At 40.9% G+C, this 19985-nt stretch overlaps 1 protein-coding gene and 1 pseudogene across 6 annotated transcripts in view; one reads left to right on the plus strand and one right to left on the minus strand.

Annotated features, from left to right (window-relative positions):
- The window catches only part of BBS4 (Bardet-Biedl syndrome 4), a 59917-nt gene that overhangs the window by 12262 nt on the left and 27670 nt on the right, over window positions 1–19985 (plus strand). For 4 of the 6 annotated variants that reach the window (XM_077939761.1, XM_077939762.1, XM_077939764.1 and 1 more), the window contains 3 exons: window positions 11420–11499; window positions 16365–16428; window positions 19373–19484. In XM_077939761.1, coding sequence (XP_077795887.1) covers window positions 11420–11499; window positions 16365–16428; window positions 19373–19484 — 256 coding nt within the window. Of the gene's footprint in view, window positions 1–5521; window positions 5580–9988; window positions 11500–16364; window positions 16429–19372; window positions 19485–19985 lie in introns of all 6 variants that reach the window. The other 2 variants (XM_077939763.1, XM_077939765.1) reach the window with 2 other exon arrangements.
- On the minus strand, window positions 14617–15976 carry LOC699123 (histone-binding protein RBBP4 pseudogene; annotated as a pseudogene).

A 19985-nucleotide genomic window follows, 5' to 3' on the forward strand; every position in this document is an offset into this window, starting at 1 on the left:
CACCACCACACCTGGCTAATTTTTTGTATTTTTAGTAGAGACAGGGTCTCACTGTGTTGGTCAGACTGGTCTCGAACTCCTGACCTAATGATCCACTTGCCTCAGCCTCCCAAAGTGCTGGGATAACAGGTGTGAGCCACCTCGCCTAGCCCAATTCTGTTTAATTTTTGAGGAACAATGTTAACTTCTAATTTAAATGGAAGGTAGTATATATCTAATTTTTCCCTATTTCAATGCTAGTAAATCTTTAAATCTGAAGTACGCACTTGGATTTTGACAGATATGTATACTCATGTACATATTTATATTCCTGTAATCATGAGATCAAATGAAACATTTTTATCACCTGGAAAGTTTCCTCATGGCTTTTTCCAGTAAATCTTCTGCTTCACTTCCCCAGATGCAACCATCATTCTGATTTCTGCCCCTATAAATTGATTTTGAACTGTCCTATAAGTTGTGCTTGAACTTCACACAAAGGGAGCCATACAGTATCTACTGTTTAGCTTTTGGCAACTTTTATACAACATGTTGTTTTGGAGACTCATCCATGTTGTTATATGTATCAGTAGTTCTTTTATTTAAAAATGCTGTCTAATATTCAGTTGCATGCATATACCACTGTTTGTCCATTCTCCTGTTAATGAACATTTGCAGCGTTTCTAGTTTTTGAGTACTGTGAAAGTTCCTATGAGTATTTATTTATTTATTTATTTATTGATGGAGTCTTGCTTTGTTGCCCAGGCTGGAGTGCAGTGGTGCAATCTTAGCTCACTGCAACCTCCGTCTCCCGGGTTCAATCGATTCTTCAGCTTCAACCTCCTGAGTAGCTGCGACTACAGGCATGTGCCACCATGCCCGGCTAATTTTTGTATTTTTCGTAGAGACAGGGTTTCACCACATTGGCCAGGCTGGTCTCGAATTCCTGACCTCATGATCCGCCCGCCTCGGCCTCCCAAAGTGCTGGGATTACAGGCATGAGCCACCGCGCCCGGCCTGAACATTTATTTACTGGTCTTTTTTTGTATGTGTATGTGGCATGTGTTTTCACTTGAATAAGTGCCTAGGGAGTGGAATTGCTGGGTCATATGTGAACTGTTCGTTTTAAGTTAATAAATTGCCAAAGTATTTTTCAAAGTGGTTGTACAATTTTATTGTACCACCAGCAACGTGTGAGGATTCTATTTGCCTACTTTCTTGCCAACGTTTATTACTATCAGTCTTTTTCATATTAGACTTGCTGGTGGTTTGTATTGTGTTTTATTGTGATATTAATTTGCATTACCCTAATGACTAGTGATGTTGAACATCTTTTCATATACTTATTGGTCATATCTTTTGTGTAGTGCCTGCTCAAGTTTTTTGCCTATTTTTAAATTTCTTTTTTCCTTATTGATTTGTGAGACTTCTTTATATACGCTGAATGTAAGTCCTTTGTCTGTTATATGTGTGGTCAATATTTCCCCCCAGCCTACCTTCATTTTGTTAAGGTGTCTTTCGATGATCAGAAGTTTTAATTTTGATGAAGGCCGATTTACTATTATTTTTATTTTGTGATGAATGCCTTCTGTGTCTTGTCTGGGAAATCTTGATCCTTACCCCAGGCTGAGTTGTGTGTCCCCTCCCTCTTCTGCATTAATATCACTGAAACTAATTTTTTGGTTTTAGAAAATGTCTAATTTGGCTCAATCAGTAATTTTGGATACCTTTCTATTGAAATACATATGCAGAAAAGTACATACATAAATCATAATTGTACTGTGCAGTGAATTTTTACAAAGTAAACATACGCATGTAATCTCCATCTAGATTAAGGTATAGAATGTTATCAGTGCCCTCCAGGCTGCCTCCTTATTCCCTCCCAGTCATTAACCACCCCTCCCAAAGGTAGTAACTTGTATTTAACTTCTGTCTTCTAGATCAGTTTTGCCTGCTTTTGAATTTAATGTAAATGGAATCATGCAGTATGTACTTTTTAATGTCTGGCTTCTTTGTTCAGAATTACGTTTGTGAGATTCATCTATGTTGTTGCATGTGGTAGTGGTTGGTTGTTTTCTTCCTTGTTGTGTATATTCCATTATGGGGCTCTACCTAAGTCTATTCATTTTATACTGATGAACATTTGAGATATTTTTATTTTGATGTATTATGAATAATGCCACCATGAAGAGTCGTGTACACATACATACTTAGGAGTAGGATTTTCAGGGTCACCAAGGATATATTTAGGTTCAGTAAATATTAGCAAGCAGTTTTCGAAATGTGGTTAATAGAATCCCCATGTGTAAAATAAAGGTGTACGAACACACACACACACACACTTGCTCGTATGCTTATATGCGCATAGAAATTCCTTGAAAATACTCAAGAAATTCTTCCCCTCTGGTGAGGGATAGGAATGGAGTGGGTCTTTTGTTTAGTATCCTATGTGCCCTTTGAATTTTGTTTTCCTGTAAGTATGTATTTATAAGAAAACCATCTAGTTTATTTAAATTTTTTTTTAAATTTTTATTTTTTTGAGGCAGAGTCTCGCTCTGTCGCCCAGGCTGGAGTGCTGTGGCGCGATCTCGGCTCACTGCAAGCTCCGCCTCCTGGGTTCACGCCATTCTCCTGCCTCAGCCTCCCGAGTATAGCTGGGACTACAGGCCCCTGCCACCACGACCAGCTAATTTTTTTTTTTTGTATTTTTAGTAGAGATGGGGTTTCTCCGTGTTAGCCAGGATGGTCTCGATCTCCTGACCTCGTGATCCGCCCACCTTGGCCTCCCAAAGTGCCAGGATTACAAGCGTGAGCCACCGCGCCCCGCCGACCAACTAGTTATTTTTAAAAATCATTTGAAAGTCTTCCTACTTTGGTATATTGAAAGTACTACTGGCCGTGCGCGGTGGCTTACGCCTGTAATCCCAGCACTTTGGGAGGCCGAGGCGGGTGGATCATGAGGTCAGGAGATCGGAACCATCCTGGCTAACAGTGAAACCCCGTCTCCACTAAAAATACAAAAAATTAGCTGGGCGTGGTGGCGGGCGCCTGTAGTCCAGCTACTCAGGAGGCTGAGTCAAGAAATGGCGTGAACCCGGGAGGCGGAGCTTGCAGTGAGCGGAGATTGGGCCACAGCAGTCCAGCCTGGGCGTCACAGCGAGACTCCCTCCCAAAAAAAAAAAAAAAAAAAAAAAAAAAAAAAAAAAAATAGAAAAGCTTTAAAATCATTTTTAAATCATTGTTATTTTTCTGAGATGGAGTCTTGCTCTGTCACCAGGCTGGAGCCCAGTGGCACAATCTCCGCTCATCTCAACGTCTGCCTCCTGGATTCAAGCAATTCACCTGTCTCAGCCTCCCAGGTAGCTGGGACTACAGGTGTGTGCTGCCAGGCCCAGCTAATTTTTTTTTTTTTTTTTTTTTTTTTTTTGTATTTTTAGTAGAGATGGGGTTTCACCATGTTGGCTAGGATGGTCTCGATCTCCTGACCTCGTGATCTGCCCGCCTAGGCCTCCCAAAGTGCTGGGATGACAGGCATGAGCCACCGCGTCTGGCCGCTTCAAAATCATTAATGTTGTGTTGCTCAGTTATGTCTAATTGACAGCCCAAACATTTACATTTTAATATTAGAAAATCCTTTATGATTGGGCAGAAACTTGTTGTAGTTTAATGGGTAACCTTGGAGACCTGGGTTATAGTCCTGCCTCTTCCCTTAACTACTTGTTGAATGTGGACAATTTACTTAACCTTTAGGGCCTTAATTTCCTCTTTTGTAAGGTGGGAATATTCTCTGAATTGCATAACTCACTGGCCTTATATGAATATTCATTGGAATAATAGGAGAGAAAACACTTTGAGATACATATACGCACATACACCCCCTTAACAAGGAAATAATTGTTAAGTTTTGAGGAAGTAAAATAATTTTAAATAATCTAAGCTATAACATAAAACCAGAATTAGCTAATCTTTTATATGACTTTTTTTCTTCCTCATTTCCTGTTAAGCTAATGAGAAGCAAACAAACTGGATAGCAGCAATAAAATTTAAAACTTAAAGGGCAGCTTCTAGCATATACTGTTGAGTCAATACTGATTCAGCCCAGTCTCTTCCTCTTCCTTAATCATTTATGTCCCTGAACAGAGTAGATGTTCCTCTTGATCCTGGTCCTGTTTGCCCTCAGATGCATTCCTTGCCTTCTCTTCTCTTTGGTATAGTGAGGAACTGACTCTTGCAGGCTCCTTTTCTTCCTAGGCTTCTGTGTCAGCAGTTTCTGGCAGGATTAGCAAGTGGAGGAACTGGCAGGAGATTAGAAGGCAAGAGGAAGGAGAAGCCAGGGCTTCCCTCCCTGGCCTTCAGGCCTCAGAGTAGTAGTGGCTTTTTGCTCATGCAGACTTCTGATTTGTCTCACCATTCCCTGTTGGGCCTCTCGTTTCTTCCATTGCCTGTTCTCTGCATTAAAGTCCTTGTGTTTCAAGTCCTCAGTGTTTTTTTCTTAGGCTCTGACTGATACAGGGCTCAAAATGATAGTAATGAAAATGTCTTACATTTATATTCTTTTCAAGATTTGTTATCTCTTTTGATGCCCCAGATATCCTATTGAGGTAGAAAAGTGTTATAATTCCTGTTTGGCATGAGGAAATGAACATTTATTGAATGACCATTTTCAGATTCTTTGGATTTTTGGGTGAAAATTATCGCGGGGATAAATGGAGGCCCAGAGAAGTGAAATAACTTGCCCTAGGTCCCATAGAAGGCTGGTATTGAATCGAGATTGAAATTCTACATGTGAAAACTTTTATGTGCTACATGTCTGCTAGTCCTGGAAGAAATCCTTTCTTTGATGAGTATTATTCTTTAAAGAAGGCGTTACTTACAATGTATTTACAAAAGCCTTAGTTATTTAGTAAATTTTTCAACTAAAAGTCTGAACCATAATAGTTTTCTGCTTAGCACTTATATAGCTAGCATACTACCCCTAGCGTTAATCAAAGTGTCATGTAAAGGTTTGATTTTTGAGCCTAAGCAGAATTTGAAATTCTTCAAAGAGAATTTAGCACCTAGGGCAAATTATAGGGGAGAATTCTTTAGGTGTCATGTTTATTCACTTCTGGAATTGTTTAAAATATGTCAGGTGCATCCTTAAAGGGAGAAAGAAGGGGAAGAGATGTTACAAAAGAGTAGAATGGGGCAAGAGAAGTGGCAAGAAAGTATTGTTGCTAGGTTGCCAGCCTTCTGCCCCCACTGTCTTGGTGATGGTGGAGGGGTAGTGTGGGAGCTGGGATATGAATGAGGTCTTTTTTATAACTCACTAAAAGCCATTACCTTGTCTTCATCTCATCAGCTGGCACCTGTCAGCTGTTACCTGACCTTGTGGTAACATAGGCTCCTGAAATGTAGCATTGGAGATGATCACTCTGCTTTATTGCAAAATAGGGGAGATTCTGCTCTGCATTTACATACTTATATTTTTTGGAGGATCTTTCAACTAGTAGTTCTTATAATACCTGCGAAAGCATATAAGAACCAGTATTCCCATTTTTAGGGGGAGTTGGAGTGAGCAATGATTTGGAATACCAGAAATTCAACTTATACATTTGCAGGTAAAATTCTAATTGTAAATTCAGGATTCATAGACTCTAGGAATTTCTGAGGTATCCAGAATTCCTTCATCTTTGACAATAAGTAGATAATAATGGTAATAAAAATAACAGCAACAGGCCCAGCACAGTGGCCCACACCTGTAATCCCAGCACTTTGGGAGACTGAGGCAGGTGGATCACTTGAGGTCAGGAGTTCAAGACCAGGCTGGCCAACATGGGAAAACCCCATTTCTATAAAAAATACAAAAATTAGCTGAGTACTGTGGCATGTGCCTGTAATCCCAGCTACTCAGTAGGCTGAATCATAAGAATCATTTGAATCTGGGAGGTGGGGATTGCAGTGAGCTAAGATCGCGCCCCTGCACTCTGACCTTTATGACAGAACTGCATCTAAAAAAAAAAAAAAACACACAAAAAAACAAAAAAACACGCAAAAAAACCAGCAACAATAATAGGTAACATTTCTTTAAGGCTTACTATGTACCAGGCAGTATTTGAACTTCTTTATATATTAGATAATTCGATCCTCACAACTCTATAAGATCAGTATTTTATTTCCTGACCCTTGTATTTAAAAGTAAAACCCCCCCACCCGGCACTGTTTCTCTTTCCTCCTTTATGTTTCTTTATAGAAAAATATCACTCATAAGTATAACATACTTTATTATCTATCCTGTGTGGTAGCAGCCCCTTCTCTCAATTATAAGCTCCATGAAATCAGGGAGTCAGTTTTGTTCACTGCTGTATTCCCAGTGCCTAGAACAGTGCCTGGAATGTGGTAGGTACCTAGTGAATATTGGTTGAATGAATGCATCTTGGTTTTACAGATGAGGAAACTATAAATTTCCCAGGTCATACATTTGGTAATAGGACAGTTATATACACTGAAATGTTCTCTAAAATCTTTGATGGGACTAAAATTCTTTTAGCTTTTGGACAGCTACATCTCCAGGAGCGTGAAATGACCTTCAGCACTGGATTTGGTGGATTTTCCTTTTTCTAATCCCTAGAGTTCCATTTAATGAGCCTTTGGGCTCTTGAGCTGCCTTCCAAATTGAACACTTTTTTCTCCAGCTTTCATTCAGGAAACACAAAATGTGGCTTGTCCTTTTTGTTGTTTGTTTTTTTGAGACTGGGTCTCACTCTGTCACCCAGGTTGGAGTGCAAGTGCACGATCATGGTTCATTGCAGCCTCTGCCTTCTAGGCTCAAGCAATCCTCCCAACTCAGCCTCCCGAGTAGCTGGGAATACAAGGTTGTGCCACTACTCCTGGCTAATTTTTTTGTATTTTTTGTAGAAATGGGGTTTGTCCAGGCTGGCCTCGAACTCCTGGACTCAAGTGATCCGTCTACCCGGGCCTCCCAATGTGCTGGAGTTACAGGCATGAGCCACTGTGGCTAGCCCTGACTTGTCTTTTATTGTGAAATTTTAATAACAGCTAAGACTTGAAAATTAACATTTTATAAATTTTCTTTTAGACTACTAAGTGATATTATACTAAGTATCTGAGGTTTGCAATACTTAGTATAAACTCAAAAGGGTTCAGTGCCTCATTCTCTTTTACTCTTTCCCTTTAGTAGGTAGGTGACAGAGGACTAGGTCATGCAGTTGAGACTTGGTCCAAGATTACTCAGTAAACCACTTGTCCCAGAATATTTATTTATTTACTTATTTTTGAGAAGGAGTCTTGCTCTGTCGCCCAGGTTGGAGTGCAGTGGCATGATCTCGGCTCACTGCAACCCCCGCCTCCTGGGTTCAAGCGATTCTCCTGCCTTAGCCTGTCGAGTAGCTGGGATTATAGGTGCATGCCACCACGCCTGGCTAATTTTTTGTATTTTTAGTAGAGACTTGGTTTCATTGTGTTAGCCAGGATTGTCTCGATTTCCTGACCTCATGATCCACCTTCCTGGACCTCCCAAAACGCTAGGATTACAGGCGTGAGTCACCGCGCCTGGACCCTAGAACTGTTTATGACAGTACGCTTTATGCACTTAACACATTCACACGTCTTTAAGCTTGGTGACTCGTGTGGCTTTTTCAAAGTAAATTTGATTCTGGAAGTGGTTAAGTAGAATGTGAATGGCCGAGGTCTGGTTATTGGTGAGGCCTAGGGGAAGAGAAGAAAGGAAACAAAAGTCTTAGAATTTCAAATAGGCCCTGATGACTAGAAGGACGGTTCTACTAAGAGAATGTGTGTAGTCAGAAAGTGAAGAGTCAGTTGCTTAAAATTTTACTTTTTTTCTTGTTCCTGGCCTGTAAGGTCATATCCATACTTTGTGTTATAATTTCTTCTTACAAATTCCATTGATAATCCCTATTCTTGGATAGCAATGAGCAGCATTACTTCTTTTTTATTTTTTTTTAATTTAAATTTTTTATTGAAATGGGGGTCCTGCTATATTATATAGCCCAGGCTGGTATCAAATTTCTGGGCTCAACTGACCCTCCTGCCTCAGCCTCCCAAAGTGCTGGGATTACAGTTGTGAGCCAACGTGCCTGGTTATACCTTTTAATTTTTGTATTCAGTCAACATTAACTCTGAGTCACAGTAAGCTTTTTTTCCCTGCCTGTCATATTATGGACGTAGAAGTTTTTTGATTTTTCTTTAGGTTGTTTCTCCTTAGGTTCCAGAACATGAAGAAATGGGTTACAGTCATTTTCCTGTCTTCCCCATGCTCTTCCCTTTCTTTTCCTTTATTTTATTTTATTTTATTTATTTATTTATTTTGAGATGGAGTCTCACTCTGTTGCCCAGACTGGAGTGCAGTGGCGCATCTCAGCTCACTGCAAGCTCCCCCTCCCGGGTTCACACCATTCTCCTGCCTCAGCCTCCCGAGTAGCTGGGACTACAGGCGCCTGCCACCACGCCGGGCTAATTTTTTTTGTATTTTTAGTAGAGACGGGGTTTCACCATGTTAGGCAGTATGGTCTCGATCTCCTGACCTCGTGATCCACCCGCCTTGGCCTCCTTTTTTTGTTTTTTAGACGAAGTCTCTCTCTGTCGCCCAGGCTGGAGTGCAGTGGCGCGATCTCCACTCACTGCAAGCTCCGCCTCCCGGGTTCACGCCATTCTCCTGCCTCAGCCTCCCATGTAGCTGGGACTACAGGCACCCGCCACCGCGCCCGGTTAATTTTCGTATTTTTAGTAGAGACGGGATTTCACCGTGTTAGCCAGGATGGTCTGGATCTCCTGACCTCGTGATCCGCCCGTCTCGGCCTCCCAAAGTGCTGGGATTACAGGCGTGAGCCACCGCGCCCGGCCTTTTCTTTTCTTTTCTTTTTTTTTTTTTTGGAGACAGAACGTTGCTCCGTGGCCCAGGCTGGAGTACAGTGTCATGATCTCAGCTCACTGCAACCTCCACCCCCCAGGTTCACGTGACTCTGGTGCCTCAGCCTCCCTAGTAGCTGGGATGACAGGCATGCGCCACCACACCCTGATAATTTTTGTATTTTTTTGTAGAGATGGGGTTTTACCATGTTGCCCAGGCTGACCTCAAACTCCTGGACTCAAATGATCTACCCCTCATCGTCTCCCAAAGTGCTGGGATTATAGGCGTGAGCTACCATGTCAGGCCTCTTTTCCATTTTTAAAAATCAAGGACTGTCTCCAACATATTAAAGTTAACAAAAAATAATATAAACACACATGTACTCACTGGCTAGACTTAATAAGAAACATTTAGTCATGTTTACTTTAAAGCTTTTTTTTTTTTTTGAGAAATAAGCATTAAAGATTGAAGTCTCCTTTCTATCTTTTCATAATTCTGTTCTTCCCTCTTCCTTCCTTGAGATCTTCACTATTCTGAGGTTAATTTGGATCTTTCTACTCCTTGTTACCACAGAAGAGTAATTTCTTAATGAATTTGACCATATTTTAAACTTCTGATTTCAGTGGGCAGGTAACTCATTTTATAGTTTCTGTATCGTGAGCAATTTTCAATGGCTCAACTAGATTGTTTTCATTGTTGACTCCTCATTTCTGGGCAACAGCATAATGTTCTCGTTTGAGCCATTTCTGAAGATTGTGTTTAACTATTTAAAATATTTTTGGTAGTCTCATCATCAGATGTGATTTTTTTTTTTTTTTTTTGAAATAGAGTCTCACTCTGTCACCAGGCTGGAGTGCAGTGTGACCTCGGCTCACTGTAACCTCCTTCTCCCAGTTTCAATCAATTCTCCTGCCTCAGCCACCTGAGTAGCTGGGACTACAGATGCGTGCCACCATGCCCAGCTAATTTTTTGTATTTTTAGTAGAGACGGGGTTTCACCATGTTAGCCAGGATGGTCTCTATCTCCTGACTTTGTGATCCACCCACCTTGGCCTCTCAAAGTGCTGGGATTACAGGTGTGAACCACTGTACCTGGCCAGATATGATATTCAGTATCTTATATATATATTTCTGTTGCAGGAAGTCAGGGACCCTAAACAGAGGGATGGCTGGAGCTGCGGCAGAGGAACATAAATTGTGAAGTTTTCTTGGACATTTATCAGTTCCCAAATAATACTCTTATAATTTCTTATGCCTCTCTTACTTTAATCTCTTAATCTGGTTATCTTTGTAAGCTGAGGATGTACATCACCTCAAGGCCACTATGATAATTGTGTTAACTGTACAAATTGATTGTAAAACATGTGTGTTTGAACAATATGAAATCAGTGCACCTTGAAAAAGAACAGAGTAACAGCGATTTTAGGGAGCAAGGGAAGACAGCCATAAGGTTTGACTGCCTGTGGGGTCAGGCAAAATAGAGCCATATTTTTCTCTTGCAGAGAGCCTATAAACAGATGTGCAAGTAGGGAAGATATTGCTAAATTCTTTTCCTAGCAAGGAATATTAATAATACCCTGGGGAAGGAATGCATTCCTGGAGGGAGATCTATAAACGGCTGCTCTTGAAGTGTCTGTCTTAGGCGGCTGAGATAAGGACTGAAATATGCCCTGGTCTCGTGCTGTACCCTCAGGCTTATTTGGGTGGGGAAAAAACCCCACCCTGGTAAATTTGAGGTCAGACCAGTTCTCTGCTCTCAAACCCTGTTTTCTGTTGTTTAAGATGTTTATCAAGACAGTACCTGCACCACTGATCATAGACCCTTATCAGTAATTTTGCTTTTGCCCTTTGCCTTGTGATCTTTGTTGGACCCTTATCAAAAGTTCTGATTTTGTCCTCTTTCTGCCCTTGTCCTCTTTCCTCAGAAGCATGTGATCTTTGTTCTCCTTTTTGCCCTTTGAAGCATGTGATCTTTATGACCTACTCCCTGTTCTTACACCCCCTCCCCTTTTGAAATCCTTAATACAAACTTGCTGGTTTTGCAGCTCAGGTGGGCATCACAGTCCTACCGATATGTGATGTCACCCCCAGAGGCCCAGCTGTAAAATTCCTCTCTTTGTACTCTCTCTTTATTTCTCAACTGGCTGACACTTATGGAAAATAGAACCTATGTTGAAATATTGGGGGTGAGTTCCCCTGATATATTTCCTTAGTGATATTCCTGCAATCTCCTTTAGAAAGTCTTTCTATTCACTTTCTATAACCAGGGAAGGAGAGATTGAGGAGAAGAGACAAAGGATGATTTTATGTTTTTCAGTCCAAGTCATTATTTGATGAGAAACTGATATACAAGCTTCAAAAACTCAAGATATGTATTCAACATGTAGTAGGACAAGTATCTCTCAGTTTAATAGTCTGTACGTTTTTGATGCATTATAATATGTTCTTGTAGACAGTAGCATGAAAATTTTAATGAGATATTGCAGTACGTTTATGGTTAGACATGAGGACAGTGCTAAAGGAGAAAATCTAATGACTGTGTTGTTTGTTTTGTCAAAATATGCCACCTAGCTCCAGAGTTTCCTATTTTGGAGAAGCAGAACTGGTTGATTCATCTTCATTATATCCGGAAAGATTATGAAGCCTGCAAGGTAAGAGATTGCCATGATAATAAAAATGAGAGGCAGGGGGATGTTGGGTAGGCAACTAACAGTGCCTACTAAACAAAGTGTGGCAGTTTATATCTCAGTGATAAAATATGAATTCCTTTTTCCCCACACTTCATACACTGGTTATCTTTTGCTATGATAGTGATGTTTAACATACAACCTCAAAATTTCAGTGGCCCCCAACAAACAGATATTTATTAAGTGCTCATGGGCTTTCAGATCAGCTATGGGTGGCTGGGTTTGACTGCAGGCTGTGGGTCAGGTTCAGGTGTGTTCCATGTGTCTTCTCATGTCAAGAGCAAGTCTCTGGGGACATGTTGGTCTTCTGGTGGAGGCAGGTGTTCAACTCAACATATTAACTTTTTAATCTTTGGATAGATGAAAAATGGTATTTTGTAGAGTTCTTTTTTTTTTTTTTTTTTGAGGTGGAGTCTCACTCTGTCACCTAGGCTGGAGTGCAGTGGCATGATCTTGGCTCATTGCAGCCTCTGCCTCCCGGGTTCAAGCGATTCTTCTGCCTCAGCCTCCCGAGTAGGTGGGACTACAGATGAGCGTCACCACGCCTGACTAATTTTTTGTATTTTTAGTAGAGATGGGGTTTCACCATATTGCCAGGCTGGACTCGAACTCTTGACCTCGTGATCTGTCCGCCTTGGCCTCCCACAGTGCTGGGATTACAGGCGTGAGCCACCGCATCTGGCCCTGAGTTTTATTTTTTAATTTTCCTCTTATTGCAAGGTTGATCATCATGTGTATATTTAAAAACCATTTGTATTTCTCTTTCTCTATATCTTTGGTGACATACCATATGTGTTACAAACTTGCAGGCAGACAGTGGTAGTACTGACATGCAGAGTGTATCCTTGGTGTCATCTTTTTTGGCATCCAGAGGTTTGTAATCCATCTAAGGTTTTCGGTTTATACCTATGGCGTTTATACCTATGGCAATGCACAGAACTAATTCATACTGGTATGACAAAGATTCATACCATTTTTTTTAGTTTTTTGTTTTTTTTTTTTAGATGGAGTTGTGCTCTTATTGCCCAGGCTAGAGCACAGTGGTGCAATCTTGGCTCACTGCAACTTCCGCCTTCTGGTTTCAAGCAATTCTCCTGCCTCAGCCTCTCAAGTCGCTGGGATGACAGGCGCCCACCACCACGCCCAGCTAATTTTTTTTCTGTATTTTCAGTAGAGATGGGGTTTCACCATATTGGTCAGGCTGGTCTGGAACTGCTGACCTCATGATCCACCCGCCTTGGCCTCCCAAAGTGCTGGGATTACAGGCGTGAGCCACCACACCTGGCCCATACCAGTATTTTTTGACACCACTGACCCGAAGGCAGATACTAGTATGAATCTTTTTTTTTTTTTGAGGTGAAGTTTTGCTCTTGTCACCCAGGCTAGAGTGCAATGCCGTGACCTCGGCTCACCACAACCTCCACCTCCTGGGTTCAAGTGATTCTCCTGCCTCAGCCTCCTGAGTAGCTGGGATTACAGGCATGTGCCACCACACCTGGCTAATTTTTTGTGTTTTTAGTAGAGATGGGGTTTTTCCATGTTGGTCAGGCTGGTCTCGAACTCCTGACCTCAGGTGATCTGCCCGCCTTGGCCACCCAAAGTGCTGGGATTACATGCATGAGCCACTGCACCTGGCCACCAGTATGAATCTTGAAATGTTCTCTTTCTTTTTCATCTGTGATAATACTTGGAAATTTTTTCATACTTTTCTTAGCTTGCCTAGTTAGATTTTAGGCAGGGGTTGGTAAACTTTCTGTAATGGGCCAACAATATTTTAGGGTTTGTAGGTCACATACAGTCTCTACATCATGTTTGTTATCTTATTTTTTATAACCCTTTAGAAATATAAAAACCACTCTTAGCTTGAGAGCTGTACAAAAATATACAGGGCCTGTAAGCCCCATAGTTTGCAAATCCCTGTTCTAGAATAAGTAATCATACTTATTGAAGCCTCCTGGGTTCAAGTGATTCTCCTGCCTCAGCCTCCTGAGTAGCTGGGATTACAGGCATGCACCACTACTGCTCTGCTAATTTTTTTTTTTTTTTGAGACGGAGTCTTGCTCTGTTGCCCAGGCTGGAGCGCAGTGGCGCGATCTCCACTCACTGCAAGCTCCGCCTCCCAGGTTCACGCCATTCTCCTGCCTCAGTCTCCCATGTAGCTTGGAGTACAGGTGCCCGCCACCGCACCTGGCTAATTTTTGTATCTTTTTTTTTTTTTAATGTAGAAAAGCAATTTATTCCATTTTAAGCACTTACACAGTTAGTCATGGAGAGTAACAGGCCTGCTGGTGAAACAGGTCACCCAAAATGGAGATGGCATCAAACTAGTGGTCAAGGACTAACTCCTAAAAAAAAAAAAAAAAAAAGCAACTCTTATCAAGGATTAATTTAATTTTTAAAACAAATACAAGTTATTGATTCACTCTTCTCAACTTGACAGTCTGCCTGTGATGTAACTGTCAGGTAAAAACATACATCTTTACAACTTGGTGGTCCCAAGTTAAAAACAACAACAACAACAAAAAAAAACACACCATTTCACAGACAGGAAAGAAACAACATGAAAACAGCTCAAGAAATACACTTAACGAGCAAAAATATATGAATATATGGGGAAACAGGAACATGTACTTTTGACTTAACTGAGGAAACTAAGAGGAAACTGGTCTACATATGAAAATGTGCATCCTGGAAAGTCAAGTGTCAAGATTTTGGAGTAGGAATCTATATGATTTGAATCTCCCCTATTTCCTGAATAAAAGTGACATCTTTTAGTATTTACACTTCATGGCTCAGACACCTACCTCATTTGGCTCTCTTCCTTACTCACTCTAGCCTTTACTTAAATGAGTCTGAAAAACCTGGGGATATATAGCATAAGAAGAAAAATAATCACACGTAATATTCCCCCTTCTGTAGCTACTTTAGACCTGGGTTACTAGAAAATTCCTGAAGAAAATTTCAACGTAAGTCTGTGGCTTTGCTGAATCAAGCCCCCCATTATTATTTAGAAAACACCCACTGTTTGGGCTAATAGCATTATTGGTGGTACCTATTATATAGAGGGATAGCTGAACGAAGTCTGTCTCAAAACCAGTGTTAAATCACTCTCAGGGTTGAGAAGAAAAAAGGGGAGTCTAAAATCACAAGAAGTAAAGACATATCTAGGACCCTTGTCCTTCTGGATCCACGCTTCCTTCAGGGTCTTCATCATTATAAATGTTCTCTGCCATTTGCCACACTTGCATGATATTGTCTTCTGATACAGAACAAATCACCCAAGGTTCATTGGGATTCCAGGAGAAATCAGATATCTTGGCAGTGTGACCACCATGAATAAACAGCAGCTCTGGTGGCCCATCTTCTGCATCTTCTGGGGATTGTTCCTCTCCAATTTTACTTAAATCCCAGATATTCAGTCTGCGATCAGTACCACTGGAAGCCAAAATAGTCTCATTGTGAAGTGACCACTGAACCTGGAATATTTCATCCTTATGTGACTCAAAGGAATGCAACTTAAGTTTCAGATTTCTCAGATCCCACAAGGCAGCAGTCTTGTCAGCTGATCCTGTGGCAAGAATGAACTCACTGTAAGGATTGAAAGAAAGGCAGTTCACTTCAGCAGTGTGAGCGTCAACTGAGTGGCTTGGTTTGGAAGTATTGTTTGAATGAGTATGCCAAATCATAAGTTTCTGATCATCAGCAACTGACTCAAACAGAGACTCATGGAGCAGATGCCAGGAAACATCTTCTACTACTGCCGTATGCCCTGTAAAGACGGTCTTCGCATCCACCACTTTTCCCTCCTTTGGAACGGCACTGATGTCCCACAGGCAGATGGTGTGGTCATCTGAAGCACTAAGTAAGTGCCCACTGAGATTTGGGTTCCAAGAAAGTCCATAGCCTCCTTTTGATGTCCACGGAGATGCAAGTCTGGGTTGCACTCTCCAGAAGGATCTGGTTTAGAAGGATGTTTTGTATAGTTGAAGACAAGAACATCACTGGAAGCAGTCTTTGTTGCGATGATACAAGGGTTCTGGGGCATATAACGGGCCCTGTTTACTTCTCCTTCACGGTTGATCTTGATTTCTATTTCAATTTTTCCACTAACCGAACCAAAACCTCCAAATTCTCCTTTCTCACTGTCGTTGTGTGACGCATCAAACTGAGCATCATCACTAGGGAGTTGCACACTGGCTATAACAAGATGGTTTTGTTCATCCGATGTGTGTATCCCCAGGACAAGTCGATGAATGCTGAAATCTTTCCCTTCTGGTCTGGTTACATCTGGAAGCCACTGGGCAGTTAGGCTGGGCCACTCCAGAGCATGGGTCATCACCAAATCATAAAGAAAACGGGTGTTCTTTTTCCATATTTTGTATTCCTCGTCGATCACTCATTCTTCCACTGCGTTGTCGAATGCTGCTTCCTTGTCGGCCATGGTGGGCAGACAAGCCGGGGGAATCCTGGGGTCGAGCGTTGCGGGAGCAATTTTTGTATTTTTAGTAGAGACGGGGTTTCACCATGTTAGCCAGGATGGTCTCAATCTCCTGACCTCATGATCCGCCCGTCTCAGCCTCCCGAAGTGCTGGGATTACAGGCGTGAGCCACTGCGCCTGACCTTTTGTATTTTTAGTAGAGACGGGGTTTCACCATATTGGTTAGGCTGATCTTGAACTCCTGACCTTGTAATCTGCCCTCCTTGGTCTCCCAAAGTTCTGGGATTACAGGCATGAGCCACTGCACCTGGCCTGTCCATGTCTACTTTTTCTTAAAGACACCTGAAGAAACTTAACCACTGCTCAGAAGCATTTTTCTTCCTCTTTCAGGCTATTATCAAAGAACAGCTTCAGGAGACTCAGGGATTGTGTGAATATGCTATCTATGTCCAAGGTAAGACACTTGTCTTCTTGCTAGAGAAATACACTTTTCCTAGGTTCTTGAAAAAGAGCAGGCAGTTTAAGAAACAAGTTCAAGTACAGTCATGCACCGCTTAACAATGGAGATATGTTCTAAGAAATGTGTTGTTAGGCAGTTTTGTCATTGTGTGACCATTACACAGAGTGTACTTACACAAACATAGATGGATGATATAGTATACTACACACATAGGCTATATGATGTAGTCTGTTGCTCCCAGGCTACAAACCTGTATGAGCAGGTGCACTGAATACTGTAGGCAGTTGTAAAACAGTAGTAAGTATATCTAAACATAGAAAAGGTACTGTAAAAATACGGTATAAAAGATAAAAAATAGTGCTAGTACACCTGTATAGAATACTTACTGTGGATGGACTGGAAGTTGCTCTGGGTGAGTTAGTGGTGAGTGAATGTGAATGCCTAGGACATTATTACTACTATAGACTTCATAAACACTGTACACTTAGCTTACACTAAATTTATTTAAAAATATTTTTTCTACAATGATAAACTCACTTGCTGTAACTTTTTACTTTATAAACTTTAAAACTTTTTGGCTCTTTTGGGGTGATACTTAAAATACACAACAACATTGTAGATCTGTACAAAAGTAGTTTCTTTATGTCCTTATTCTATAAGGTTTTTAATTTTTCTTTTTTTCTTTTTTTTTTTTTGGTAGAGACAGAGTCTCACTATGTTGCCCAAGCTGGTCTTGAACTCCTGGGCTCAAGCAGTCCTCCTGCCTCAGCCTCTCAAAGTGCTGGGATTGTAGGCATGAGCCACGACACCCGGCTCTTTATGCTATTCTTAAAACTTTGTATTTTTATTTTTTTTACTTTTAAACTTTTTTGTTAAAAACTAAGACACACACACTACTATAATGGTAGTACTAACATGCAGAATGTATCCTTGTTGTCTTTTTTGGCATTCAGTGCTTTGTGACCCATCTAAGGTCTTTGCAACACACCCACAGACGCGTGCCAGTGCGCGCACACACTTATCTAGGCCTACACAGAGTCAAGATTATAAACATCACTGTCTTCCACCTCCTTATGGAAGGTCTTCAGTGGCAGTAACATGCATGGAGCTATCATCTCCTATAGCAATAGGAATACCTTCTGGAATACCTCCTGAAGGACCTGCCTGAGGCAGTTAGACTTTTTTTTTTTAGTAAGTGGAAGGAGTACACTCTAATATAAAGGTTAAAATGTATGGCGTAGTAAATACATAAACCAGTAATGTAGTCATTTATTATCATAAAGTATTAAGTTCTATATATACATAATTGTATGTGCTGTACTTTTATGTGACTGGCAGCACAGTAGGTTTGTTTATACCAGCATCACTACAGGTAGGTGAGTAATGCATTGCACTGTTTTGATTGCTATGACATCACTGGGCAATAGGAATTTTTCCTCTTCAAGATAATCTTAAGGGATCATCGTCATTTATACAGCTGTCGACCAAAATGTCATTACAGGTGCATGAGCGTAAATGTTCCAGAAAGGTTTTATTCCGTATTAATCTTTTTATGGAATCTGAATATAATTACTGTGTTGGATTTGACTTTGGAAATGACTAGTAATGTTAAAAAATTGCTATCGTTACCCATGTTTTAGTTTCTGGCTAGTGTTTTTTGGAATGGATGCTTAGGATTCCTGCCTGATACAGTGATTTCAGGGCCAGAAGATGCTTTTGGAAGGATTCCTTGTAATCATGCTAAAAGAGATGAAGAAGAGCTTGAGGATTTTTGTAAGGTTAATCAGGATGAGGGGAAGAAGCCTAGAAATAAACAAGATAAAGCAGAGTGTAAATTCAGCTCATCAGAAACCTAAGGACCACTCACTTAACTTTTTTTTTTTTTTTTTAAAGACGGAGTCTTGCTCTGTTGCCCAGGCTGGAGTGCAGTGGCATGATCTCAGCTCACTGCAACCTCTGCCTCCCAGGTTCAAGCAATCCTCCTGCCTCAGCCCTACTAGTAGCTAGGATTACAGGCACATGCCACCACGTCTGGCTAGTTTTTGCATTTTTAGTAGAGACAAGATTTTGCCATGTTGGCCAAGCTGGTCTCAAATGCCTGACCTCAGGTGATCTGCCTGCCTTGGCCTCCCGAAGTGCTGGGATTACAGGCATGAACCACTGCACCCATCCCACTGACTTAAATTTTCCTCTTTAGTGGCATAAGTAGCATTCTTAGTTTTTCCAGGAACTTTCTTTTTGGCTCTTGGGTGTGAATGAATGGTTTTGTTTACCATTCATTGCATTTGTAGTCTTCAGATTAACCTATAATTTTCTGACATAATTGGTAAGATATTGACAAATTTAGGACATCATGGCAAAAAATGCTCTTATTCCCAGTGTCACAAGTATCAGACTTTCAGTGTCTGATAAATTCTTCTGAAAACATAGGCCTAGGAAAAACCTCTGGTTCTAACTGGTTGTTATGCTGACAACCGAAGTCTGAAGTGTTACTGTATTCTTTGTCAGAATCTCCGTGCTGAATTTGAGATATTGATTCCATTTGCCCCATTTGGGGGTTCAGTCTGAAAACTATCAGTTGGAAGTCAATTATGAAAAATGAAGCATCTGATGGGGAAGCCCCAAAATGCTCTTAATGTGAAGAGTTTGTGTGATAATTTGCAGAGGAACTGATTATCTGTGTGATGGATCGTGGGAGTAGAGAGAGAAGTAGGTAGGGTTGAGTTACCTTATTAAAAGAGAGTTTAGCTTGTCAACAGTTTTGGTCATTGTTTCAGCCTGTCTGAAGTCATATCTGATTGTATTAAGGATACAGTTGTCCAAAGGATTTACTTGATGTGGTTTCCCAGTTTTCTTTTCTCCAATTTTTCTGACCCCAGGCTCCATTCTTCCCAGAACATGGTTTTACTTTTTTTTTGTATTTTCTGTTTCTTGGCAGCATTGATATTTCGCCTGGAAGGAAATATCCAAGAATCCCTAGAACTCTTCCAGACATGTGCAGTTCTAAGCCCTCAGAGTGCTGATAACCTCAAGCAGGTGGCGAGATCTTTGTGAGTATTGGCAACCTGGAGGCCCTAGGGCACTCACAGAGAACAGTGTAAAATGCATTCTTAGGTGCAGCTTGCTGCTGGCAGCCACATTAGCCTGATACACAAGTGGGGAATGGTTTAATAGGTATAATGGGATTCACTCTAAAGAGCATGGATTAAGTTTGAAATTTGAGAAAATGAGATAACTAGTGTTAAGGAACTAAGTGTTTTAAACACTGTGCATTCTAGTTTGATGGGGGAACTGATATTGTTTATCATGTAAATAGAGACACCTTGTACCCTAAAGTCTTCTAAACTTATTGGCAATCCTTGGAATTTTTCTCGTCTACTCTTCTAACACTTAATATCTATCACACAGTAAGTTTTGAGTAAGGACAGAGAGTTCCTGACTTCTGATGGTTCAACTTATATAATTTTTCAACTTTATAATGATGTAAAATTATTATGTATTCAGTAGAAACTGTACTTCAAGTATCCATACAGCCATTCTGTTTTTCATTT

This window comes from Macaca mulatta, chromosome 7 (genome assembly GCF_049350105.2).
Source record: "Macaca mulatta isolate MMU2019108-1 chromosome 7, T2T-MMU8v2.0, whole genome shotgun sequence".
NCBI classification, from domain to species: domain Eukaryota; kingdom Metazoa; phylum Chordata; class Mammalia; order Primates; family Cercopithecidae; genus Macaca; species Macaca mulatta.